Genomic DNA, 27,515 nt, shown 5'->3' on the forward strand with positions numbered 1-27,515 from the left:
GGGTTCAAACTGGAATGGCATGGTGAGCAAAAACAGGATGGATTTAGGCCAAGATTTCTGTACTGGGGTGAATATATGACATTGTGCTGCATTCTGTCCATCAATTGTTGTTTTTGCATTTGCCACCCAAGTAGGACGGGTATGCCCAGACGTGGGTCCCGTGCTCTCCATGCCACTGGAGTCAAGTTATCCTGGCTGATGAGGGGTGAAACCCCAAAACCCGTCCTAGGCTGCTCGTTTCCAGTCCAGGGAGGACATGGCCTGGCAGTTCGGGCTGTACTGTTCCTATTGGGCACAGGGTCAAGACTGATTTGCATTAGGCTGGGTTCAAACTGGAATGGCATGGTGAGCAAAAACAGGATGGATTCAGGCCAAGATCTCTGTACTGGGGTGAATATATGACATTGTGCTGCATTCTGTCCATCAATTGTTGTTTTTACTGTTTTTATTGTGCCACATAGTAACAGCACTGAAGAACACGCGGCTCCCAAGAACCGTGCCCCAATGTTTCCTGTTGCTATAGTGAGTGCTCTGTGCAAGACGAAGTGGCCCTGTGGGAAGTTAAATTGTTCTCGGAATTCCACGAATGGTAGCAGCCCATAGTCTTTGAAAAGATCCCCCAATCTCGTCAACCCACCTCCTCCCACACGTCTATGTCTCTCCAGCAGCCTCCAGCGGGTAAGTGTTTTAACGGAGAGTGCGGTAGGTCTGTGGAATAGGAATTTGGGCACCCACCTTCTGCAAACATCTGCACAAACGAGTGATTACTCTGAACTCTTGTGCATCTCCTATCGAGGGGCGTTGGATTCTTAGCAACATCTTGAAAATGGCAGTAGAGCTTCATGCAAAAGGGATCGCAGCCCTTGCCAGGTTTCTCCTGGCCACAAGATCAACCAATTGAGTTAGGCAGCTATATAATACGTTTTAAAGTCGGGGACCCCCAGTCTTCCCTGCCTTTGTGGGATGTCGCAGTGTGTCCAGTGCCACTCACCTTCACCCGCCCCCAGATGAAAGCAACAATTAGGGAGTCGGAGGAGGAGCCTAGCGCGCAACCAAGATGGCAGGGTAGGTGCGAGGCTCCCGAGGACCTCCGCGACCTCCTGCATAAATCCTGACAGAATCCTGTCCCAGATGAGGGGACTGTATTTGTGAGCCCGAGCAGAGGTGACGCCCGTTTTCCGTTTTTAAATCGGACCTCGGACACCGGCAGGAGCATCGATTGAGGTTTGCGGCCTTCTCCACACCGGCCCCCCGTACTGGAGTTGTGGGGCGATCCGGACACAAAGTGAACAACAGCGGCGGGCAAGGCTGGGTGACTCGCGTACCCCGCACTTTCACTTTCGCTTTTGCGCCCTCCTTGCTGCCAGGCGAGGTTGGGTTGCGGGGCGGTGTGCGGTGGTGTGGTCTCGCTGGGGTGCCCTGCCGGTCCGCCAGCTGCGGTCCGTTCTGCGGAGCGGTGGTCGCTCCCCCCTGGACCCCTTGAACTGGATTGTCTGCCCCCCCCCCTTTCTTGAGGAGACTGACTCGTCTTGGGGATCGAAACCATGTCCACAAAACAAGATGGCGATCGGGCTAAGATAAAATCGACCCGCCGTGGCGCGGCCCAGCAATCCAACAGTATGGACCGCTACACCCTCCAGAAGGGATCCCCAGAGGCGCCGCGTAGGTCCCCTACGGGCCCGACTGATGCTTCCGCTCTGCCCACGGACCTGACCCTCCGAGACGTCATGGGCGCCATCGCCGAGATGAAGGCCTCGGTGGACCAGCGCTTCGACACTCTGGCGCAGAAGATTGACTCGGTCCTCGTGGACGTGGGCCTCGTGAGGGCTGATTTGTCTAAAACCAACGACCGGGTCGACTCTTTGGCCCACTCTACCACGGGCCTCACAACGGACGTGGCGGCCCTCCAACAGGAGGTGCGTAGGCTTGGCCAGGCGAGCGCCCTGATGAATCGTCGGCTGGAGGATTCCGAGGGTCGGGCCCGGAGGAACAACGTTCGCATTATCGGGGTGCCGGAGGGACGCGAGGCGGAGGCGGCGGATCTATTTGTTGAGGACCTGGTTCTCACCCATCTCCAGCCTCGGGGGCTGAGTAAATTCTTTGCGGTGGAGCGTGCCCACAGGGTCCCCGGGGGTAGGCCTAAGGTTGGAGCCCCTCCGAGGCCTCTCATCGCCCGGATCTTCAATTTTCAGGACAGAGACGCTATCCTACAGACTTCCAGGCTACAAGGGCCGGTCAAACTTGACAATATGGACATCAATTTCTATCCTGACTTCACTCCGGCAGTCCAAAAGCAGAGACTGAGCTTTCTTGGTGTTAAACGTCGCCTAAGGGACCTGAATCTCAAATATGCGATGCTTTTTCCAGCTAAGCTGAGAGTGGAGGTGGATGGCCACACGCACTTTTTTGATCGACCCGAGGTGGCCGGGGACTGGCTAGACACTTTGCCCGGAGATCGGGGCCGGGGGGGTGGGGGGGGGGGTGCGGTTGGTGGGGAGGGCCCGCCGGATCAGGACTGAGGGACTAATGGTAGGCCTTGCTCTGGACTGCGTTGTTGTCACTATTGACTGTTAGGGTAAGTTCCCCTCCTGTGGAGGTCGTGTGGGGTCTCTTGGGGGATCTCCCTCCTCCTCTGGGGGGACTAGTTAGTTTTCTTATCTATGGGGCGACAGGCACACTGCACTTTGGGGGGACTGTTTGGGCTCATGCAGGGGTGCAGGGTGGGGGGAGTTCTGTTGGGTTGGGTGGGTTGGGGTGGGGTGTGGTTCGTTTCTACCGCAAGGCAAACCCATTATTGTATTGTTGTTTTTGAGATGCTCTGGGGGGGACAAATGATGGCTTCGTTATGTGATGGGGGGTAGGGATTTGACTTTGTTGTCCTGGAATGTTAACGGACTGGGTGATAGGATCAAGCGGGGTGTGGTCCTGCAGTATCTGAAACGGATTTCGCCTGATGTGGTCTTTCTGCAGGAGACACACCTTATTGGTAACTCCTTTTGTGCCATGAATCGCCGTGGCTTTCGCTTGGTGGCCCACTCGGGCTTCACATCGGGCTCACGGGGGGTGGGCATCATGGTCAAGACCTCGCTCCCGCTAGAAATAGATGAGGTGCGCCATGATGAGAGGGGACGCTACACTGTCTTGGTGGGGAGGATGGAGGGCAAGGTAGTTGTCTTTGTCTCTGTGTACATCCCACCGGGGCTACAGTCCACCACCTTTGCAGATCTGGGACGCCTCCTCCTTGACCTCCCGGGGGGGGCTTCTGGTGGTTGGGGGGGATTTCAATGCGGTGGCTTCTGGGACTATGGATCGTCATCCCCCTAGGGACCTCCCCCGGGCACAGGCGTGGTTAGCGGGCCTTTTAGACACACTGGGATTGGTGGACTGCTGGCGTTTAAAGCATCCCACCCAGCTGCAGTACACCTTCCATTCGGGTGCCCATGGTAGCCTCTCGCGGCTTGATTATGTCCTTGTCCCTGCGGCCTATGCTGGGAGGGTGGGAGAGGTGCGCCATCTGGCTCGGGATATTTCAGATCATTCCCCGCTCCTATTGCACTTGGGTGTCTTCCCGAGGGGAGAGGGCAGGGTAGCCCCAATCAATGCTTGGTACCTGCGTGACCCCACTATTCGTGCTGACCTGATTAAATCATTGCAACGGTATTTTGAGGAGAATGTGGGGTCCGTTCCGTCGGCTATCTCCCTGTGGGAAGCCTTCAAAACAGTTCTCAGAGGGGAGGCCCTCTCCTTTATCTCCCATGCCCGCAGACGCGCACAGGAGGAGGTGACCCGGGTGGAGGCCGAAATTACTGAATTGGAGGGTGGTCTGGGGAGTGGGGTGACTGACGCGGCGCTGCATGTTCTACACCTTAAACAGGCGGCCTATAGGGCCCTCGTCACGGAGGCGGCCAGGGGCCTTAGCAGAGAGCAACAGGGGCGACTGTACGATGTGGGTGATAAGGCTGGCAAACTGATTGCGTGGTTGGATAAGAAGGAGAGAGCTAGTCGTGTGGTCCCGCTGATTGAGAGGATGGATGGTGTACGAATTACTGAGCCGGAAGGCATTGTTTCTTGCTTCGCGGATTATTTCCGCGAGGTATATTCTCCGGTCTCTCCCTGCTCGGAGGAGGATTCCCGTGCCCTGCTGCGGGACATCGCGCTGCCCTCGCTTTCAGTGGAGGACAGGGATTCGTTGGATGCCGCTCCCACCTCGGATGAAATCGCCCTCGCCATACGCTCGGTCGCCTCGGGCAAGGCCATGGGCCCGAATGGCCTTCCTATCGAATTGTATAAGCTGCGACCGGATGTACTGGCACCTCACCTCCGCGCGATGTTCCTTGCGGCCCACTCGCGGGGCTCCCTCCCGCCGGACCAGCGTCTAGCTACCATCGTGGTTATCCACAAGGAGGGGAGACCGCGAGACCGGGTTACATCCTATCGGCCGATCTCGCTCTTGAATGCGGAGCCTAAAATCCTCGCCAAGGTGCTTGCCAACCGGCTGGTCGGCGTGGTGGGCGATCTGGTCCACCAAGACCAGTCCGGCTTTATTCCCCATCGCAACACGGCCCTTAACCTGCGGCGCTTGCACGGGGTGCTCGCGCGTGTTCCATTCGTGCGGGAGCCGGCCATCTTGGCGTCCTTGGACGCCACCATGGCGTTTGACACGCTCGAGTGGCCGTACATCTGGGCGATGTTGGCGAAATTTGGATTTGGCCCGGGATTCATCAGCTGGGTCAAACTGTTGTACTCTGACCCATTGGCGCAGGTGGTGGTGAATGGTCGAGTCTCGGCCCCATTCGTGCTGGGACGGGGCACGCGACAGGGTTGCCCCCTGTCGCCGCTCCTGTTTGCACTGGCCTTGGAACCCCTGGCGGAGTGGCTGCGGTGGCACCCTTCTATCCGTGGTCTCCGTTGGACCCCTGAGTATGAGGACCGCGTGTCCCTCTACGCCGACGACATCCTGTTGTACTTAGCCTCCCCGCGTAAATCACTGATTGTCCTGGTCGATGTTCTGCGCTCCTTCGGCCGTAACTCAGGTCTTGTCATCAACTGGGCTAAATCCTGTGTCTATGTACTTTCCGGGGAGGCTCCTGTTCTCCCGCGGGGCTGCTCGATCCAGATTGCCTCGCAGGGGTTTCGTTACCTGGGCGTCTATATTACGCTGGACCCGGTGGCCCGCTATGAGCGGAATTTGCTTCCCCCCTCCAGCGCTTGAAGGAGGACGTCGCGCGCTGGCGGCGCTTGCCGCTTTCGCCGCTCGGCCGGGCGGCATTGTTCAAGATGATGTCATTACCGCGCTTTCTGTACGCTCTCCAGAACTCGATGGACCTGGTCCCGGCGCGTTACTTCCGTGAGGTGGAGAGTTTGCAGCGCCGCCTGTTCTGGGACGGGAGGCCGCGTATAGCCCTGGCAAAGTTGACGCTCCCGTGGTATGACGGAGGGATTGCCCTCCCGGATATTAAGCGGTATTACTGGGCCTCCCAATTAGCTGCAATTAATCACGGCCTTTACGGGCCCGCCTTAAACCCGGCATTTGAAATGGACAAGATGCTCCTGCCCGGTGGCGATTACAATCGAGCGCTCTACACTAGCGTGCCCGATTCTCGCCTGACGGGACCCACGCGTGTCATGGTGCGAGTATGGCACGCGGCCAATGCAGCTATGGGATGGAAGGACCGTTTGACCCGGGCGTCACCGTTGTATGCGTCTGAGAGGCTGGGCTCCCTATGGACCTCGAAGGGCTTCGATAGGTGGGACACGATAGGCATTAGTACAGTGGGGGACCTCTGGACGAGGGGAGGATTCAAAACATTCGAGACACTGCAGGCGGAGTTTCAGCTGCAGGGCAGTGAATACTTTCGATACCTGCAGGTCCGTCACGCACTGGGTTCTGTCTTCCCAGACGTGGCCGCCATCCCGGAGTCCTCCCCACTGGAGGATAGAGTGCTAGATGGCCACGTTCCGGACAGCACGATCTCCCTCATCTACAAGAAGTTGATTAATGACCGCTCGGGCTTACTGACTGGGCTCCGCGAGGCTTGGGTTGCTGATGGGTTGGAGCTGGACGACGAGGACTGGATTTCCGCGGTGGCCTCCCCGAAGGAGGTGGCCATCCCGGCTCGCCTTCGCTTCGTCCAGCTTAAGATACTTCACCGGGTGTACATGACGGGGCCAGGGCTTCTGCGTATGGGCTATGCCGAGGATGGACTGTGTAAGCGTGGGTGCGGTGCATTGGCGACTTTTTTACATATTCTGTGGGAATGTCCGAGGGTGGAGCGATTCTGGCGTGGTGTGCATGAGGTCCTGCGAGCGGTTACGCATGTCGTGCTGGTGCCTGAAGCGAGGAGATGCCTGCTGAATGTGTGGGAACCGACCGACTACTCGGTTCCGCAGACGCGATGGGTGACGCTAGGTTATATGATTGCTAAACGTGACATCGCTCAACTGTGGGGATCCCAGAGGCCCCCGGCAGTGTCGGCCTGGAAAGAACACATGGATTGGTGCATGTTCCGAGAGAAGGTGGTGTATGTGGCGCGGGGTAAGCCTGGGGCGTGGCTGAAGGTGTGGGGCCCCTGGAACGCCTACCGCGGGGGTATTTGCGAGCCGCCATTGTTGCCTCCCGCTTCACCAGCTCCGTCCCCCTAGATGACCCCCTCCCTCAATCCCGGGCACAGTGTTTTCCCAGTCCCGGACCTATTCCCCTTCCCCTCCTTCGATTTTAGTGTATGGTTGGGGTCCCCCATTTGAGGAGCATATGTTGTCACTTTCGCTCTCGGGTTGCCTTGCGGGTGTGGTTTTATGTTGTTGTGTTGTATAAAACGAAACCGTATTGTGGGCTCAGAGTCATGTGGCCCACGTTGTTGATACCTCCTGCTTTAGCGTCTCTGTAACGCCAAGTGCCTTATTGTATATATGTCATTTATTTCTGTCACTCTAGCGGCCGGCCGGAAGGTTGTAGGCCCATACCTGTATATATTTGAGATTGTAATAAACGGTTTCAAAAAAAAAAAAAAAACAATTAGGGAGTCTAGCTACAAAACATTGCTTGCGGAACCCACATAGGGAGTGTTCCTAAGAAATACCATAGGCGCCGCAGGGCCACCATCTTTAGGAGCGCAACACGGCCCACCACCAACAATGGTAACATCTTCCAAAAGTCTATGGAAGCTCGCAGAGCTCTGAGTGCCCGACCTACCTTGCCCTCCAAGAGATCTGACAGTAGCAAAGTGAGCAAATGACCCACGTCTGGACATTCCCTGCTCACTTTGCCACTGGATTCAAGCTAGCCTAACTGATGAGGGATGGTATCCAGAAACCGGTTCCATGATGCTCGTTTCCGGTAAAGGGAAGAACTGGATTGGCAGTTCGGGCTGGACTGTTCCCAAGTGGAAGAGGGTCAAGACTGATTTGCATATGGCTGGGTCTGAACTGGGGTGGCGAAGTGAGCCAAGGAACGATGTTGGATTCAACCCACATCTGTGACCGGGGGCGAGTGTCTGAAAAGTTTCAGCACTCCGTCCATCATCTCCTTGTGTTTGCTTAGCAACTACTCTAAGTCTGCATTTACTTACATGAGTAATGTACACTCTCAAGTGAATTTTTGAAGGTTTTCAATGCAATTACTCTGCACCAATAAACTCATGACAAAATATGAGCAGTGTTGTACAAATGTACACATCTGCAGCAATTAAAACTTCACAAGGAAACCTCTTTTTTATTAACTATGCAATGTGTTAATCTGCCCAGTTATGAATCAGACGCATTGAAAGTAAGAGGGAGAAAAACAAAAGCTACAAAAAAAATAAACCACACCCCTTACTTTTTCTTTTTTATCCACATTTAAGAGTACAAACCGAGAATTACAAGGTTCTACCTGTAGTTACCAGTCAAAATCAGTACAAAATTGAAAACTGGAAGCCTTAATTATAGCTCTCAAGAAGTCTCTGGTCACATTCCACAGAGATCTATTCTCAATCCAATGATGCTCAGTTTACACATGGAGCCAATGGGGCATCTAACAAGACATTGCTTTGCACCAATAGGTTGACGGCACCCAATCATCCATTAACAGGTCATCGGTCCGACTACATCCCAAAATTAAGAGAAGACCTGGGTCTTTTTTAAACCTGTATGTCTTCAGAGCATCTGAAATTGAAACCAACAAAAACTGAGAGGCTGCTGCCATAAAGAGAGTAACACTAAAACACCCAGCAAATCCAGAGGTACTCAACAATATGAACTTAGATTCCTTCTTCCTTGACCTCATCCGCCCTTAGGTCACTAGGTTTTCTCATGAATCTATCCCTTAAACAGCAGATTAAGACAAACACTGGTAAAGTCAATAGGTCTGGATTTAAAGTTGCCATCCATTGAACAATGCCAAAATAGATCGCAAAACCCAAGCAGACGTCATCAAATAAAGGGAAATTCTGGAATGCTTATAGTTTGTTGTGGTTAGAGATGCAGGAATGGGGGAGCGTGGTCTCGCGCCGTGAGAAGATGGCGGCGGACTTCTGAGCTCCGCTCGACCGCGGAGGTCTTTTTCTATTTTCAGCCTCTCTTTCCGCATATGGACACCTTTTGCAGCTGGCGTGTGGGCGATGAAGGGTCGGTGCGGTGATTTCGCCCGTTCCGACCCTGTATTCTCCTTTCGCGGACCCGGTGGGTGTGGCGGTATTATCTCCTCAGCGCTGGGAGTGTAGCGGCCGCCATTTTGAGATGGCACTTCGCAGAGTTGCTGTACAACGTGAGGTAATCCGGCGCTTTATAAACTTAAGCGCGCGGCAACGTTTTTTCATCTTTTTTTTTTCCTCTGCACTCTATTTACTTTATTTTTTGGCCACACTGCCTCATGAACTCTTTATCAGTTTGCTACCATGTTCTGCCATGGACAAATTCTATGCTCCTCTCTCAAGTACCGCAGGCCACACACGCAGCATATTATTCCCAGTCTTCATTTTTTAATTGCCTTGGATGGCGCTGTCAGTTGTACTCATCTCCTCGCTGTCACATTTCCTAGCTTCCTGGTGATTTATCTGGCTTAATTGCGAGACTGGTTTGCCCATAAGTGTTAATTTGCCTCTGGAGTGCTGGCGGAAGGGGACGTCTTCTTCTTGGTGTATCTTTCTGACGGATGGGCAGGCAGAAGTCTTTGTTGAAGATCACCTCTCGTCCGCCTTATCGTCTCATGATGGCCAGTGAGGCTTCTACTTCGGCCAGAGCAGTTTCTACGGGTACCAAGCCCAAAAGAGCCAAAAATGACCCTCTATCTCCCATTCTTTCCTCTCAACATCCTGTCCTGGATACTATTTTAGATGAGGTGAGGGGTCTTAAATCTTTTATGGCCACTACTAATGAGAAGCTACAATTAATTGAGGACAGGTGGATTTCTATGGAAGCTAAGGTGTTTGATATGGAGCAACTTATTAGTGATATGCAGGATATCTCTACTAAAATTCCAAGTTTGGAACAAGACATCCAACGTCTTAAGCTTCACACCGCGGACCTTGAAAATCGTAATCGGCGTAACAACCTACGCCTTTATGGCTTGCCAGAAAATTTGGAAGGTCCTGATTTACTTCTCTTCCTGAGGAAATTTCTGACTGAACTATTTCCCCGGAGCCCGTTTTGAATATTCAACGTGCACACAGACTTGGTCGTTTTCAACCTAATGCTTCTAAGCCTAGAGGCATCATCATGCTGTTTTTGGAATTCACGGACCTAATGCGTGTTCTCTCAGCTGCCAGATTGAAGCGTCATCTCACTTGGTCCGGTCATAACATCTTTATTTCACAAGACGTATCTAATGCGACCAATGCGAGAAGGAAGGAATTTCTGGCACTTCGTCCTCTCATGAGAATTGAATATTCAATATGGCATTCTTCATCCTAGTCTGTGTAAAATCACTCATGATGGCTCCACTCGATCTTTTGATGACCCTCTTAAACTGAAGTCTTTTCTTCAAAACCTGTCTTCACGTTCTGCATCTGGCTCTTCATCTTCTACTTAATGCCTTTGTGTCCCTTTGTTCTACCTTTTAATGCGGCTGTTTCTTGATGTTATATTCTTGTCTTTTTCTCTGTCGCTCCGTCTCTTGTTGGTGCTTTATGCCCCATGCATCTGTCTTTATCGTTGTTTTCTTTAGATCTGGATATCTTTCCTTGATCTATCTTCTTATTCTTTTTCTATCCCCTACTTTTTTCTTTGCCTTTCTACTCTTTCCATCAGTATGTCCTATTATTATGTTGACAATGTTTTGTTTATTGCGTATGTTTTTTGGAACTGTGTACTATCCTATTGTATATTTTTGTTCCCAATCTTATTTTGATCCATTTTGGTGTCTTTTTTTTTTTTAGATGTCTCCCTGAAGTGTATCATCTCATTCCGTATTGTTCCCCTCCGATCCCTCACTATGTGTAATTTTGTTACTTGGAATGTTCGTGGTCTGGGCAACCCCGTCAAAAGGAACTTTCCCATTTATCTAAGTTAAATTCTCAGGTATCTTTCATTCAAGAAACACATTGTAATGAAGCGGAATCACTTAAGCTAAAACGACAATGGGTAGGTCAAGTTGTGTATTCCCCTGCTTCCAGTAAAAAAGGGGGTGTTGCTATACTGTTTCATAAATCTTTATCTGTGCAAATTGTTTCTACGCAAAATGATGATGAGGGACGATGGGTAATGGCCAGGACGGTTATACAAGGCAAGGATTTTATTTTATTGAATATTTATGGCCCGGTCAAGCCTGACCCCAAATTCTGGCATGACATCAAGGTCCTACTCTCCTCCATTAATTGCCCCAATATTGTTATTGCTGGTGATTTTAACCAATGGTTAGACCCATTTTCAGATAGACAATCTCAATCTAAGTTTCATCCTGACAGATCCCATAAAGCCTTTCAATCGGCCATTGCCTCTCGTCCTCTATTTGATGTTTGGAAGACATGTAACCCAGATTCTCTTGAATTTACGTTTTTTTCCAATGTTCACCACACACGTTCTAGGATTGATTATATTCTGGTCAGTAAATCCATGCTCCCATCTCTTCAATCTGCGGAGATTGGGTCAATTTTTATTTCAGATCATGCACCAGTCTTTTCTGTTTTAGATCGGTCATTAACCTCCCAAAAGTTTTGTCGTTGGAAATGTAATAATGTTTTATTATCGGATTCTACTTTCATAAAAGAAGCTAATTCCTTTGCTAAAGAATTCTTTATGTTTAATGACCCCCTAGCAACCTCTGTTTCCAATAATTGGGATGCTTTTAAGGCTTCATTTCGGGCATTTACTATTTCTTATGTCTCCAAGAAAAAGAAAATTGCTCGCAATAAATACTTAGCTTTGCTACAGCAGCTTAAGATACTAGAGCATAACTACTTCACCTCTAAATCGCCTTTGGTACTTCGTGACCTCATTAAGGCCAAGTCTGAGCTTAATAAACTTGCGACAGTGGAAGCATGTAATATTCTCCTCAAAATTAAATCCAAATACCATAGTGGCCAAAATAAAGCTGGTAAGATGTTAGCTACTTATTTAAAAATCAAATCTGAACGTAAAAATATTGGCCCTATTTGAAATGAATCCACTAAACGCCTAGTGTCCTCAGACGATGATATTGCTAATATCTTTAATAACTATTATGAGGCCCTTTACTCTGATGATACAAACCCCTCCAATCAAAATTTTTATATCTTTTTTCGGGCCTTCCTTCTCCCCCATCTTTGCCATCTGAATTCGAAGCCTTGGAGGGTGATATTACCGCTCAAGAAATTAATGCTGCCATTAATTCCCTAAAAAAATCAAAGGCTCCAGGACCGGATGGCTTTTCGGTCGAATTTTATTCCGCCTTTGCATCAATTTGTGTCCCTCAACTTCTGATACTGTTTAATTCCTTTATTAATGAGGCTAAGGCTTCTGGATCCTTTATGGATGCCTTAATAATCATTATCCCTAAACCTGATAAGGATCATTCAATTTGTAAAAATTACCGCCCTATTTCATTGATTAATTATGACTAAGATATTCGCAAAGATTCTTGCTACCCGTCTTGAGAGTCTTCTCCCACTATTGGTTAAGACTGATCAGGTTGGTTTTATTAAGGGTAGATTAGCAGCAGATAATGCTCGAATGTTTGCGAATATTATTTCGCATGCACAGAAATTTAAATCTCCTCTTGCAGCGTTATCTTTAGATGCCGAAAAGGCCTTTGACCGTATTAATTGGCAATTTATGTTTAGAACCCTTGAGTGGTTTGGTTTTGGTTCAACTTTTATTTCTTATATTAAATTATTATACTCCTGTCCCCGGGCTAGTATTTTTGTAAATAACCACTTCTCTAAGTCCTTTCCTTCATCTGGTGGGACTCGTCAAGGCTGCCCCCTCTCCCCCTTGTTATTTGTTCTTGGTCTTGAACCCTTCCTTGAGCGTGTTCGGGTTAATGCTCACGTTTCTGGATTTACACATAACTCGGTAGAAATTAAATTATCAGCTTATGCTGATGATATATTGATCTACATGTCCAATCCTCTCACATCCCTTCCTCCCTTCATGGATGAGGTTCGACTATACTCCAGCATTTCTGGTTATAAGCTAAACCTCTCTAAAACAGAAGTTCTACCCCTGAACTCGTTATGCTCTCATTATATGTTTCATGATACCGATTTCACCTGGTGCCCAACAAAAATTAAAAACCTTGGTATTTGGTTCTCTGCGTCCTTACATGACGCAATAAAATTTACATTTGCAGCATTAATTACTAAAATTCAGTCGCTGTTACTTTCCTGGTCCCCGTTGTTTCTTTCTTGGTGGGGCAGGTTAGATACTATAAAAATGATGATCGTCCCTCATGTCCTCTATATATTGTCTATGTTGCCCATTCGCATTCCTCTTAGGTATTTTTCGCAAGTCAATTCTATTTGTATAAAATTTTTATGGAATAAGAAACATCCACGTATTGCCCTTACAAAACTTCAACGCCCGAAATCCGAAGGTGGAGTACGTTTTCCTGATTTTAAGGCCTACCACTCAGCCTCTCTCATCAAACAATCCTTTGCTTTATCCTTTGATTTTGCAAATACTCCTATCCCGAGATGGATTGCTCTTGAACGATCCTCTCTAAAGGATTTTTCTTTTCAAAATGTGATTTACATGTCCAATTGCACTTTTATTTCTAACAACCCGATTATAAAATATTCCCAAAATTTACTATACAATAAGTTTACTAAAGGTTTAACTCCATTTCAGTGTTTTCTTTCTTCCACGATATGGTATAATAAATTTCTTCGATACAAGGGCAAATCATTCTATTACAAACAGTGGAAGGAGAAGGGTATTATTTTCGTACACCAATTAATCCTTCAGCACTCTATTATTCCCTTCCTTGATTTGCAAACGCGATTTCAGTTACCTAACACATACCGTGCTGAATATCTTTTAATTTCAGCCGCTTTACAATCACAATTATCTTCCTTTGACGTACCTATATCAATACCTTCCCTTACGCCTCCCACACCCCTATATAGTATATTCTCTCTACATATACCTAAAGCTGCCCTTGTCTATAAATTGTTGTTATCGCATTCAACCGAGAGACCTAAATCACCCAATGAACTTGCTTGGGAATTAGATTTATCCCTTTCATTTACTATCGATGTATGGGACAAACTATGGTCTAAGTTATTTAAAGTCTCTGCTGCTGCTCGTATTACTCAATCCCTGTACTTCATTTACAATAGAGCTGTTATTACTCCTGTTTGTATATCCAAGTTTTCCCCCACCTCGTCTCCACTATGCTGGTCTTGTTCTAACTATACTGGCACTTTGAGACATCTTCTTTATGATTGTTCCAATGTTATGAAGTTTTGGAAGTTGGTTTGGGCAAAATGCATGAGCATCTTTAATTGTAATTTGAGTTTATCATTTCATAATGTTTTGCTTGGTTCCTCATCACCTGAATTGGATGATTCCACTCCTATTTCTTTATTGTTTGATCTTTTTAATACTTTGGCATTTAAAGTTATTTTATCTTCATGGAAGGATAGTTCGAAAATTTCGTTATTAACGTGGTGGAATTTCATATGTGATGAACATCGAATTGCCTCTGTCTCCTCTCACAAAAAATCAAATCTGATCTGCTCTGGTTACCATTTACTTCTTATCTTTCTTCATGCGCTCATTTTCTCTAACTTTGATCTTTCTTCTTCTATCTGGTTGCATACTCCGTCTTAGGACATTTCTATTCTTTTCTATTCCTTAATTTCGCTCTTCATTTCTTTCCTCCTTCCCTTTTCCTCTTTTCTTCTTTCTTTTTTCACCGTTTGAACTTTTGCTCCTATTACTTGATTTTTTATACTATGTTGGTATAAATTTGAAATCCTGATTGATTGTATTATGTATTTTTGTGTTCTGTTTCTTTCTGAAAACTTAATAAAAAATTCGTAAACAAAAAAAAGAAATGCAGGAATGGGTAAGAATTGTTTTTTCACTACATTGGATGGCTATTTACCAACCTAACGCGTGCAGAGTAAGCACACTAGAAGCAAACACATGTAAGAAAAGAAAGGAGTTTAGTATTTAAAGCACCTTTGTCTAGAATAAAGTTTTGGTGTATTCCTTTGTTGAATTAAGGTTGGATGGCAAGAAAGCCTTCAATATCACCCTCCGTTAATAAGGAGAAAAATGTAAATGAAGGCTCCCTTGCCATCAGACCGTTATTTGACATAGAAACAAAAAGAGGACTGAACTAAAGGCAATGGAACCTTTAATATTGTTAGGTTTTCTTTTCTAGGCAAGTAAATATAAAAAACACCCTCACAGCAACAAGAAGAAGCCACTACGAGCGGAAGTACAGGCGAGGGGGACACAAAGGGAAAAGGTGGAGGAGTGAGAGGGCCGAACGAGATGGTATGTGGGCAGAGCAAACAGCAAGACACACTATAAAGAGGGAGGGTGGTGCAGGCCTGGGAATGAGAAGTTCACAAAGGGACCCAGAGAATGGAGAAGGGGTGGCAGGTGGGAGACGGAACAACACATACGGGGAAGAGACAGGGCGAGAGAGACCTTATGTGCCGATAAAAATGGGGGAAACTGAATGGAAGGTGGATCTCGATTGGTGCAGTGCAGCTGAAAAAGTGGTGTACCAGAGTCATGGCTCCCCATGGAATTGCGATAAGGTCTGGGGCCAATGGGTGGAATACCGGGTCTTTTGAGGACTCTATTTGGACAGATAAGGTGGGTGGGTTGGGAACCAGAGGGACTAACCGTGCTAGGTAATGACTCAGATGCTGGAAATAACTACACTACTTTTATACCTGAAATTATTGTAGTGTGGGCTTGAAGAGACAGGATCTCTCAAGATTTATGTTTAACAGTTTCATTATGCAAACATTTCTGTGTTGCTAAGCATTTGTTTAACAAAAAGATTTTTTTTAAAGTGGGGAAAATAGAGCAGTGGGAACAAGCATCGAAGAGCTGACAGAGGCTATATATTATTATAAAATAACCTCTCGCATAGTTTAATGCAAGCACTCTGTTAGAAGAAAACAATGGGACCTAATTGGCAAAAGCACAAGGTGAGAAAGTAATACTCCTCTGGGCTGATCCAAAACGTAATTAATAGTTTGATGCCAATGACTGAAAGGAGGTTAGTGTGGTATCCTTAGTTTCTTGCCTTCAGCTGCACCCTCATGGTAGCACTTAGTACATTACAACATTTCAACCAATGTTCTAAATAACTGTGGATTGCATAACCTTAATCAAATTTGAGGACTACAATTATAATAGTAAATAAGCCTCCAAGACTATTTTGGTGAAAACTACACCTCCTCCAAATATTCTATGACTTGCATTAGACTACTAAAAGAGTTTTTCCAGCACCCAATAAAGTCTCTGCTGTCCTGAGGGGCCTTTCCCAACATGACTACCCTGAGTGTGCACACCAACTCAGATTCGATTTTTTTTTTTTTTAACTTAATTCACTATACCGAAATGGTTGCGGTCAATGTCAGATCAATACATTTAGAAAAGGATCCACAAAGATATTGCACAATTGTGGGAATAGCGATTCAACTCATCTCTCTCCTACCCTTCGCGGCAAAAGTCACCGAGAGACTTGTGAACGCCTTCATCGAAGAGAACTCCATCCTTGACACCTCCCAGTCAGGTTTTCGCAGCAACCACAGCACCAAGACCGCCCTCCTCGCCGCCACTGACGACATCCGCATGCTACTAGACCAGGGACACACTGCGGCCCTCATCCTTCTAGACCTCTCCACAGCCTTCGACACCGTCTCACATCTTACGCTCGCAGCCAGACTCCACGACACGGGGTACAAGGAGCCGCCCTCGACTGGATCCAATCCTTCCTCTCTGGCAGAACCCAGAGGATTCGACTCCCTCCCTTCCTCTCCGAACACACGGAAATCAACTGCGGAGTACCCCAGGCTCTACAACATCTACATGGCCCCCCTCGCCGCCATCGTCTGACAGCATTGGTTTAGTATTGTATCCTATGCCGACGACACCCAGCTCATCCTCTCACTCACGAAGAATCCCAAAGACACCAGACTCTGCTTCCAGGAAGGAATGAAGAACGTGGCAGCCTGAATGAAAGACAGCTGCTTGACCTCAACTCAGACAAGACCGAGGTCTTCATCCTCGGACCCTGCACCTCCGCCTGGGACAACACCTGGTGGCCCTCCGCAACCCACCCACCCCCACAGACCACGCTCAGAACCTTGGCATCATCCTTCACTCCACCCTCTCCATGAACCGCCAGATCAAAGCAGTCGCTTCCACTAGTTTCAACTGCCTTCGCATCCTCCGCAAGACCTTCAAATAGATCCCCCCTCCCCCCGACTGCAGAAGAACCATCACCCACGCAATCATAACCAGCAGACTGGAAGACGACAATGCCCTCTACGCTAGAATCAAGAGGACCCTTCTACACAAACTCCAGACCATCCAGAACACCGCAGCCAGACTCGTCCTCGGGAAACCACATCACGAGCACATGACCCAACACCTACGAGGTCTCCACTGGCTCCCCGTCAAGAAGAAGGTCACCTTCAAACTCCTCACCCATGCCTACAAATCCCTCAACAACATCGGACCCAAATACCTCAACGAGAGAGTATCCTTCCACGTACCCAAGAGGAACCTCCTTCCACCGACCTCGCGCTGGCAGAGGTCCCCCGCATCCGCAGAAACAGAACCGGTGGGAGAGCCTTCTCCTACATCGCAGCCAAGACCTGGAACGAGCTCCCTGTGAACATCAGACGCTCCCTGACCCTGCACACGTTCAGGAAGGACCTCAAAACCTGGCTCTTCGACTGATCCGGAGCCACTCCCTGCTCCTCCGTGCCCACACCTCCTCAACGGCACTAGAGACCCTCACGGGTGAGTAGCGCGCTCTACCAACCCCGGATTGATTTATTGAATTCTGAACAGTGTACAGATGCTCGGCCTTCAAAACAAATGTAAAAAATAAAACACAGGTAGCAGGGCCACAAATGGCCTGAAAGTAAGCAGTTTGATAGTTTCCAGCTGCCAGGTTCGGGCCAAAATACAGTGAAGACAAGCATTGGCATGGCCAATAGGTCTCACCTTTGGGGCCTTATAAGTGTTTAGGCAGAGCTATTGACTTTGCCAATGTGTTTAAGCTGTGCTTTAAAGAAGTGTGGCTGCTGTGCAGCATGCTGAAAAGTTGTAATAAAAAAGTGCCAGAAGCATTTTTGTTACCTTATATATGACCAAGAAGGCATTATGTCCAACAGAACGACCATATTAAAAAGTGTATGTACAATAAAAAATTCTAATTTTTCTTTTGTTCTTGCAATGCTTGGTAAAGTTTTTTTTGAGGGGGTATAAACAATTGGGAGGTTGAAGGTTGTGAACTAGTACCTGTATTATAACACTAGCAGCGGGCAAACGCTAGGGGAGAATCAACAGATGGCAGATTTCGAGAGCAGGCGGAGGTGGTTTTGAGTGATGTTGAGGTGGTAGTGGTAGTGACTGGTGCTGAGACGATGCTGAATGATACTTAGGTCTTGCTGAGTGATGATGATGTGGTGGTGTACTATTGCAAAGGCGGTGCTGAGTGATACCGATTGTGGTGTTGAGTGATGCTGTGGTGTTGGGCCCCCGAGTGATGCTGTGGTGTCGCTGAGTCAGTGAGAGAGAGGGAGTCATTCAGTCAGTCAGTGAGAGAGAGGGAGTCATTCAGTCAGTCAGTGAGAGAGAGGGAGTCAGTGAGAGAGCGTCCTGTCTGCGAGAGCGCGGGGTAGAAGAGAGGAAGAGTAGAGGTAGAGGGGTAGAAGAGAGGTAGGGATTGATTGATTGAGGTACTTATAGAGCGCAGCTATCACCCTACGGGCATCTTGGCGCTTGCATTGGGAACCCGTCCTGGTTTTTCCCTGTAAGATAACCCGTACTGGGCATCCCCAAGGTGAAAGCCAGGCATCCCGCCGCGGGGGGCCATTGTGGAGATTAAGCAGGCTTGTTGCCCAGAGCTGCATAGTGTGAACTCGTGCTTAGAGTGGGCACCGAAGCGAGAATTATCGAGTCCGTGGACAATTGGGTTCTGGACCCTGCCGCGTCGGGAATCGAACCCAGGTCCCGGGTCTGATCTCTGCTTCAGGGTATGCCTCCTCTAACCAGTGAGCTACACTTCTCCACAATATATAGGCAAATGAAAAGGAAGCCATCGACTTCAGGAATGTGAAAGAAAGCTCTCCTATATTGAAAGCTGATTACAAGCATCTCCTGAGAAACGCGGTGAAACTTTCAAACCACTGAGTCGTTTGAAAGTTTTGCGCGTTTCTCGGGAGATGCTTGTAAACACGAATAACCTGATTCATTTAATTTAACAGTTGGCTCCGCCCAGTATTGCTTAGTAACGCAAATGACAAAGAAGCTATCGACTTAAGGGATGTGAAAGAAAGCTCTCGTATCTTGAAAGCTGATGACCCATGACGAGAGAGGAAAGCCATATGGCGCCTCTGTTCGTAAGCACGCGCCCGCGCACATGCACGCAAGCTGTAGGCCGGCCATGGTAGCATTTTTTGAAGCCCTTACTAAAAGTCTAGCCAGACCAGCGCATGCGCTGGGTCAGGCGAGACCAAAAAATAAATAAAAAATAGGGTGGATGGGAGATGTTGAGGAAGCAGCAACAAAATGGCAAAAGAGAGGCCGAATCAGTGGCAGTCCACAGATGCCAGGACCATGCTAAAATATATGGGCAAGGAACATGATGTACACCATAATGTGGGTAACCGCAAGTCAAAATATAGGTCACTCATATTAGCAACGGAAGGATACAATTAGTCCTATCAGAAAAAAATGGAAAGCATCAATGCTCTAAAGTGAGAAAAACAAGAAGAAAGCCAGGGAATAAGGAGCAGGGACAGGACAAGAACGACATGTGATCAAGAGCAAGGTGCTGGCTCAAATACCATTCTAGGTATACCATATTATAGAAAAAACTGGTCTTCAGCAATATACTATATGTTAATAACTAAAACGTCATAACACTTAATGGTCAGCCACAGCCTGACTGACACTATTCAAAGTCAGACACAATCAGACGCTCTGGTAATCAACAAAAGCCAGTCACATCTCCAATACCTCGAAAGAATGGCATTAGCTCCCCAGCAGAATCCACTTAGTTTGCATTATGATCTATAAGGCACTCTATGTGAGTGAACACGACAATCTTGTCTCTAAACAGGGTGGGTGGCACTACTAGGATGCCCCCTGACCACTCTAAATCCAAAGGACTCGAAGTTAATCAAGTAGACTTTGCATGCATATTGACCAAGACTCAGGAACTACAACCCCTTGTACCTTAGACTCGCTACTTAGATGGTGCATTTCAGGAAGGATCTCCAACCCCACCGCATCACAATGTTTCTACCAATCGGGACAGAACCTTTTATCTATTCCACTTTACCCCACTTTTATGTTGTGCATCTAATACACTGAGTTCCCTTTTTAAAGGTACCTGCATGCATCTAACATCATGGAGCAACATGCATGCATCTAACCTCATGGAGCAACATACATTGGTTTATGTGTAGCACTTTGCTGCCCACTGGATCATGCTTCATATACGCAAATACAATAAATGCATAAAAGGAAGTACTTCACACGAAAACTCCCTGGAGTGGAGCCTGTGGGTTGGGAAGATTTCTATAGGGAAAAGTAGAGAATCCCATAGGATTCAGTGTGGGAAGAAAGTAACTAGACCCTACTGAGGGGATAAGGCTAACACGTGTTCGCTCTGTGAATGGGATTTTAACTGGTAAAAAATAACTCTTACGAGACCGGATTAGTGAGATTTAACAGAGAAAAGAAGCAATATTGTACCTGGGAAAAGATGGTGTACTATAGGAACTGTGGAAGTGAAAAGTGGGTTGGGGTCAAAAGAGTTGCTCTAGGAATGATAATAGACAGGAGCATGAGTGACTCTGAAAAGGACAGTGATGGTAAAAGCCAGTCGAAGGTGGTGAAATGATGAAACATCTAATAAAATCAACTTTTAGGAACCTCAGAGGTGAAAGGTAAAACATGGCAACTTTATAGACAAGACGTCGTCGCGTGGGACTCTGGGGCTAAAAAGGCTGGCTACTGGGTTGAAAGGGAGGGCAATGCGTGAGAACCTACGAGATGAGAGGATGATGTAGGACAGATAGCCTTTCGGGGGGAAATACCTGGGATAGGGCAAGCATATCGTTCACAGATGTTCTCAAAGCAGCTACTTTTAATTTCTTATTCAAGTGCATTTGGGGCTAGCTTGAAATGCCATAGATCATGTTAGTTATTTTTTTTGTAAACAAAACTTAAAAGGAAACAGTCAGCAAACATTTACCTCAGAGTTAGCCACATATATGGCCTCTACATAAAAAAGAGATAAGTGAAGTTTCCGGGGTTGCAGGTAAAGCTACTCTGGTGGCACATGTACACTATAATGAGCGAGTGCAAGTGTACAAACATTCCGTGTAACTGACGCCGAGCTACCGTTGCCGACTGAGGATTGAAGAAAAGCACTCTCCCCTACCCCGTCGCAGTTCGCTGCTACATTCAGTCCACTGTCCACTGCTTGAAATTTATGTACTTACAAATCAGTTTTGCCAGATTTCTCCCAGTTCTTAATCCAATCGGCAGGAAGCGCCACCACCGCCATCTTCCCCTCTCTCTAGCCCTCGCTCCGGCCTATGCAGAGAGCCCGGATGTTTGGTTGCACGTCACTTAGGGTCAGAGGGGAAAATGTGCCACGCGAAGACTGCCGGGACAGGTAGGTTTCCGTCTCTAGTGCGCATTGCGCATGTCGGGTATGAAACGCTCACTCAAAAAGACTAGAGAGGCTCAGTGTGTGTTTGACGATTCTGCTCTTTTATCCGTAGCTTCCTAAGGCGGTTGACTGCGTAATTCTAAAATTGGAGCTGCGTTTTTTTTTGTTTGCAATGTGCAAGGCTTATTAAAGTCATTAATCTAAATTCTTTACTACTTGACCCTCATATCCATGGTTACGTGGAGATGACGTCTTTTACCCAGAGAAAAATACCAGCCACATGTTGTAAATAACACATGTTCACGTTATAACATTCAGCAGAGGATGTGGCTTAACAGTTAGAGCGCCCAACCAGAGGAGGTGGTTTAACGGTTAGAGCGCCCAACCAACATTGAAGCTGGGGAACCAGGTTCGAGTCTGGCTGTGGGCCATTATCCTGCGATTCGGGGCAAATCACTTAATCTCCCGAGTGTATAAAAATTAATGTGTCTGTCTGTAATGCAATTATTGTTCATGTAAAGCGTCCGGATACCTTCGGGACGGGATCGCGCTATATAAAACTGCAATTTAAAAAAAGCGCTAACACGATTTGACTGCCGATCGTCATCGCCGGAGTGACCAAATTCCAATCGGCTTTTTGGGACTGCCATTCCGTTCCCAAGCTACGTCAGATGGGGCTGCATAAGCGTTGCAGGGCTCTGCCCTAGAGAATTTAAGGTGCCTCCCCCACTTTGACTTAGCTGGCATAGCCAGTGGTTACTGCCATATACTTTCACCTGTTTGCCCCCGCCCCCTTGCTGTCTTCTCACATAATTTGGGCTCCTCTCTTTTGGAGCTATTACAATAGGTGCACTACACACATCATGGCCTAGTATATCAATGATTCCTTAGGGCTTAAGAGGACTGTACCCACAAATTTCGCAGAGACTTAGGGGGTCAATTGCTTATCTCCTTTCAAAAGCCTTTTCTCCAGTATCTTCTGCAACGCTGGCACGTTGGGTTATGTGGTTGCAGTCCTGCCAAGTATCACGCATCAGGCGTTAGACTAACGCATTTTAATGTGGTGATCCGCATCACGCATTAAAATGCATTGTCACGCATTTTCAGCTTCTGTTGTCAACCTGCTGTGAGCCTGGTGAACTGTAATTCGACTCTGTATCATACAATATGTAACACCATATTTGTAATATACAGAGGCTTATCACTCAGTTAACAATGCTGTTGCAGCGCCGTTTGCTATTTCTAAGGTGTTTGCGTCGACGTCACGTCCTCTTTAATTAGGTTGCTGACTTAGTCAACGTCACGTCCTCTTTAATTAGGTTGCTGACTTAGGAAGCTCTAGCTGCGCGCGCCGTGGAATAACTGTTAATTGACGTCACAGGAGGGGCCAATGGCTACTCCTAAAAAGGGCAGGAGCGTGCGTACTCTGTGCAGTTTTGTTATTAAGTTGACTGCTGGGCTGGCAGTGGCGGCAATCGTGGCAGCGCAGATCACGGTGCACCTGGGCCCAGCAGGAGATCACCGGCCCTTGAGTTCATTAGTCAACTCATGCCCGGGCGTTCTGTTGCTGCGGGGCAGGAGTTGATGCTGTACCTGCAGACTTACACGTGGTACTATCAATCAATCAGGTGTTTGTTAAGCGCGACTGCTCATCCGTAAGGGTCTCAAGGCGCTGGGGGACGTCGCATGTTCCAGTCCATCAAGGAGGGGGTCTGTCGAGGAGCCAGGTTTTGAGTTTATTTGCGAATATAGGGAGCGATGTTATCTGTCTGCGGTGGAGCGGAAGATCGTTCCAGGCTCTGGCCGCGCGGAAGAAGGAGCGGCCTCCCAATCTGGTCTTTCTGGTGTGGGGGACCACGGCGTAGGAGAGCTGGGCTGATCGTAGGGTCCTTTGAGGTGCGTGGAATTTGAGTCAGCTGTTCAGGTATGCTGGTCCGGTGTCGTGGAGGGCCTTGTGAGCGTGGGTTAGCATCTTGAAGGTGACTCTAGCTTCAATGGGGAGCCAGTGGAGTGTGTGCATTTGCTGGGAGATGTAGCAGTTTCTTGGCAGGTTGAGGACCAGTCTTGCGGCGGCTTTTTGGATGTTCTGTAGCTTGCGAGTTCAGTTTTTGTTCATAGAGTGCGTTGCCGTAGTCGAGCCTGCTGGTGACCAGGGCGTGAGTGACGGTCTTTCTGTGTTCGAGGGGGATCCATTTGAAGGTCTTACGTAGGCGGCAGAGGGTGTGGAAACAGGAGGAAGAGACGGAGTTGATCTGGCGGTCCATTTTGACCTCTGAGTCTAGGATGATTCCCAGGTTGCGTGCGTGATCCATGGGGTCGGGCGGGCTTCCGAGGGCAGGGGTCCACCAGGTGTCGTTCCAGGCGTCGGGGTTTGGGCCCATGATGAGTACTTCCATTTTGTTGGTGTTTAGTTGTAGGCAGCTGTTTTTCATCCATTTGGCGACGGCTTCCATGCCTTCTCGAAAGTTGTGTATGGCGGTGTTGGGTTCGTTGGATAGGGAGCGGATGAATTGGGTGTCATCTGCATATGACACAACGTTGAGTCCGTAGGTTCTGACGATGGGGGTGAGCGTAGGGCTGAGGGAGGACCCCTGGGGGACTCGGCAAGTGGTAGGTGTAGGGTCTGAGAGGAAAGAGGGGAGTCTGACCCGCTGCGTTCTGCCGGAGAGGAAGGAGCGGATGGAGCTGCCAACTCTGCAGGTGGTTTGGCAGCATCCGTTGTGACTTTACAGACACAAGGCACTGCTGGTGTTAAGATTATTTTTAATTAGATGCATCTTAATTTGCAAAGCTGTTGTGTTATAATTTTTTTTTTTTACAGCTGGCTGAACTGAAAATTGAAAGTCATGGTGTGCCACGGCACTGTGTTAAATGAAATGCACATGTTATTCTCAGATACTGGGTTGAATGATGACTAGTGGCTAACGAAAGCCCTTAATCTATTGGCTTTGTTCCAAATTCGGCCCTCGGTTGGAGAGAACATTTTCTGTGTAGAAACGCACGTATCCTGACTGCACAGGCAGTTTCTTTCAGCTCCTGCCCCGGTAAAGCTTTATATTTTCCAGTCTAGGCTTTTTCCTCGGGGCACTGTGTTCCCCTTTTCCGGTCTGTTAGCCTGAGGAAGATTCCCTATGAGCGCCTTCAGAGCCATATCTAAATATCTATTTATTCATGAGACTTTTACTCTGATTGTTTACGCGGCTCAATCTCTAATAAGTTAACTGTGGATGGCAGCCCTTTGTCAATGAAAGCCGATTACAATCAATTAGGAGCCAATACGTTATTAATGACTACAAGTAGTGTTCACTTTGTGTGCAAGTATTTTAGTTTTACAAGCATCTGTTGCTGTCTTCCTTTCCACCAGAAATTTTCATCCAACAATAAAAATGTCACGATATAGATCAGAATTTTGTCTAGTAGAAGTTATGACTGATTATTAAGTAGAGCAGAGAGTTAATATGCCTGCTGCAAAGTATGTGTTGAATGAAGATCAGGGAGGGCGTATAATGTAAATAGGCCTGTGCTTTGTTCGAGACATCCTTTATTACTTGCATGAGTTTATAAGGTAAAATCCCAGTGAGCTATTAACTGTCATAAAAGAGCTGAATGCAAACTGCAGAGTACAGATTAGAGTGCTATGATCCCCCCCAGTCTTTCATTATTAGAATGTTGCAAAAAGGGTTCATTTTGGTAAAAGAAAATCAGTTCTTATTATTAAAGAGAAGCCCCTAACCACGGTGTTACGTTTTAAATTCTGAGTTTGTGCTTCTCTAGAGCAAGCACTCTTAAACTACACTGTCTATCAGTATGTATTTCATGTGAGTCTTACCCCTTGTAGTCCTCTCTCCTATGTAACATTCCTATACACTGATTTACACATTTTGATTGATTGTCTCTGTGTATTGTATGTGTGATGCAGAGTGCTCTGACACCCTGCCCCGGTATGAGTGGCGATATAAACCTAATTAAATGCATCTCAGCAAGAGAGTGGTTATGGAGACTTGAGGGGCACTGTTAAAGGGTGGTAGTGAGGGAATCCGTAGCGAAGGTGGTCATTGGGGGATGTCAACAAACAAACAAACAAGATGGCCCGGGATATAATAATATATGTACAGCTGACAACAAGCGGAGTGCTCTTCTTCAAAGGCCAAAGTCATACAACTAAATTGAATTATCTCCTGTCTTGGGGACTCCACTGTTGATTAAGCTTTCGACCAATATTAGAAGGCTTGAGAGCAGCAATGATCACCCTGGCTGGCTGTAACCTATGTGCACCTCAGCCTCACTCTCCTGAGCCTTGCCCGATGCGGAGTGTCCTTGGCCACTGACCGATCAGATTACAAGGCCACTAGGTTAGTTCCCTTCCATTTTTGGTGCTTTTCAGGTGTGTTTTAAGATCTTCCTAAGAGTTTCTCATTGCTCAAATGGGTGTCATTTCTGATAATTATATGTTTCCCTCGTCTTCATTGCTTGATGTTGCTTGCGAGGCATTGTCACTCATAGTCGTTGAATGTCACTCATAATTACACTGAAATTATGAAAATGTCAAATAGCAATCTGAAACCTTGGCAGCTATGTGGTTGTTGGCTGCAGCGGGAATCAATGTGTCCACCTTTGGAGTGCATTTGGCTGTAGGTGCTAAGTTTTTTTCAACGGGGTCTAGATTAGAGGACATTATGGCAGCAGCGCATTGGTCCTCTGATTACACTTTTAAGGTTTTTAATCATAAACCAGTTGTAGATGTAGCTTCGTTGGTGGCTGCCCAGCTTTGAACTAGCATAATCCGAAGCTTCCGGTCCTGACAAAGAATACAAATAATTCTAGCTGGAGCGTCAAGCAATTTTTCAGTTCTATTAAGGATATGGAGGTGAGGATTATCCCACTGAGGACATATTAATAATGTATATTATGATGATTATTCTTGGTGTTGTCTACCATGATCATTATCAATCTGATATTGTTCTGACTTTTAACCCTCCCTTTGGTTTGAACTCTCTCTTATAGGAGATATGGTTTTAAGACTGTTTTTCTTTCTTGACAGGCACGTATAACAAACAAGCGTAGCTGATGTTGGAGCATGGCCCGCTAAGGCTCAAGAATTGGTGATGAAGTTAAGACTTTCTGGATGCCAAGTCCGTGATCGTTCGTTGGTCAGGGATCGCTGTTGATTCCTGATATCCATGTTAGAGACAGGTCATTCATGCAAAGTTGAAGCTGTTTTTTATATGCAAAGAAAGCCAAAGGACAGAACTCACAGAGGCTTTGTAGGAGTTGATGGACTATGATTGGTGGAGCAGTATGGTCGAGTACCATGAGACTCATGGGAAATGTAGTTTAAAATTTTTGTTTAATGTTGATTGGCTGCTGTGTTTTTTCAGTAAAGAAAGAAAAGCATAAGCCTTGCTTCTGTGTCCTTGATAGAATTGAAAAATCTTGAAGCACTAGCTAAAAATTGTTTTATATATATAAAATGTTTTCATTGTTAGCATGGCCTTTCGGTCATTGTTTGATTATCAGTCAGGGGGTCATGAATGCAGGTGTAGAAGTAATTTCAAAGTGTTTTTCTTCTTACATTTGCTGTTTAAAGTATGCACTGATAAGAGGAAATAAAACAGGCTTTAGGTGATTTTCCTAATGTTTATACCCTCAGTCCATGTCGGTATAAAACCGGCCAAGTGCCAGCCTTATATCTAGGTCATTCTTCCCACATTTATCCTTCAGACCGCTGTTAGTTCAAGTTTCTTGTGGAGTTCCACAGGGATTTTATGGCAGGAACTAAGGCTTCATATTATGCATTCTCTTCTCTGCTTTACCGTAATAGCAGCCATGTAAGCGTTAGGCCTAGGCAAAAATACGCTGTAGTGATTTTGGCAATTTCACGTTATTCTTTTGATGCAAACTTACTGCAAATTAAACAGTTACGCCCGGTTTGAGTAATTATGAGTAATTTGACACACAAATCCTACCGTAGGAGAACAGGAACAATTACTGTATCAAGCGTAAGCGGCTTCTTTTAGTCGTGTTCTGTTGCATTTAGCACTATTTTCTTTGTGCAAAATGCATCCATGGATCCATTTTGCATTAAGGAAATATTACTAAATGCTGGGTTATGCTTCTTGTGCAATTCAGCTTAACTTTGTGCCATTTTCTTGTAATTTCACTTAATTTACACTACAGCAAATTATGCAAGTTATGCAAAATTAGGGTGCAGTACATCAAGGAACACAGTACC

General features: G+C 47.0%; 1 protein-coding gene across 2 annotated transcripts in view; it reads right to left on the reverse strand.

The window, feature by feature from the left end:
• The window catches only part of THOC2 (THO complex subunit 2), a 1,568,999-nt gene extending 1,547,608 nt beyond the window's left edge, over window positions 1-21,391 (reverse strand). For both annotated transcript variants that reach the window (XM_085608126.1, XM_085608125.1), the window contains exon 1: window positions 21,111-21,391. In XM_085608126.1, the coding sequence (XP_085464252.1) occupies window positions 21,111-21,175 (65 nt within the window). In that variant the 5' untranslated portion in view covers window positions 21,176-21,391. The remainder of the gene's footprint in view (window positions 1-21,110) is intronic.
• Window positions 21,392-27,515: the final 6,124 nt, after the last annotated feature.

Source organism: Triturus cristatus, chromosome 5_2 (genome assembly GCF_964204655.1).
Source record: "Triturus cristatus chromosome 5_2, aTriCri1.1, whole genome shotgun sequence".
Taxonomy (NCBI): Eukaryota; Metazoa; Chordata; class Amphibia; order Caudata; family Salamandridae; genus Triturus; species Triturus cristatus.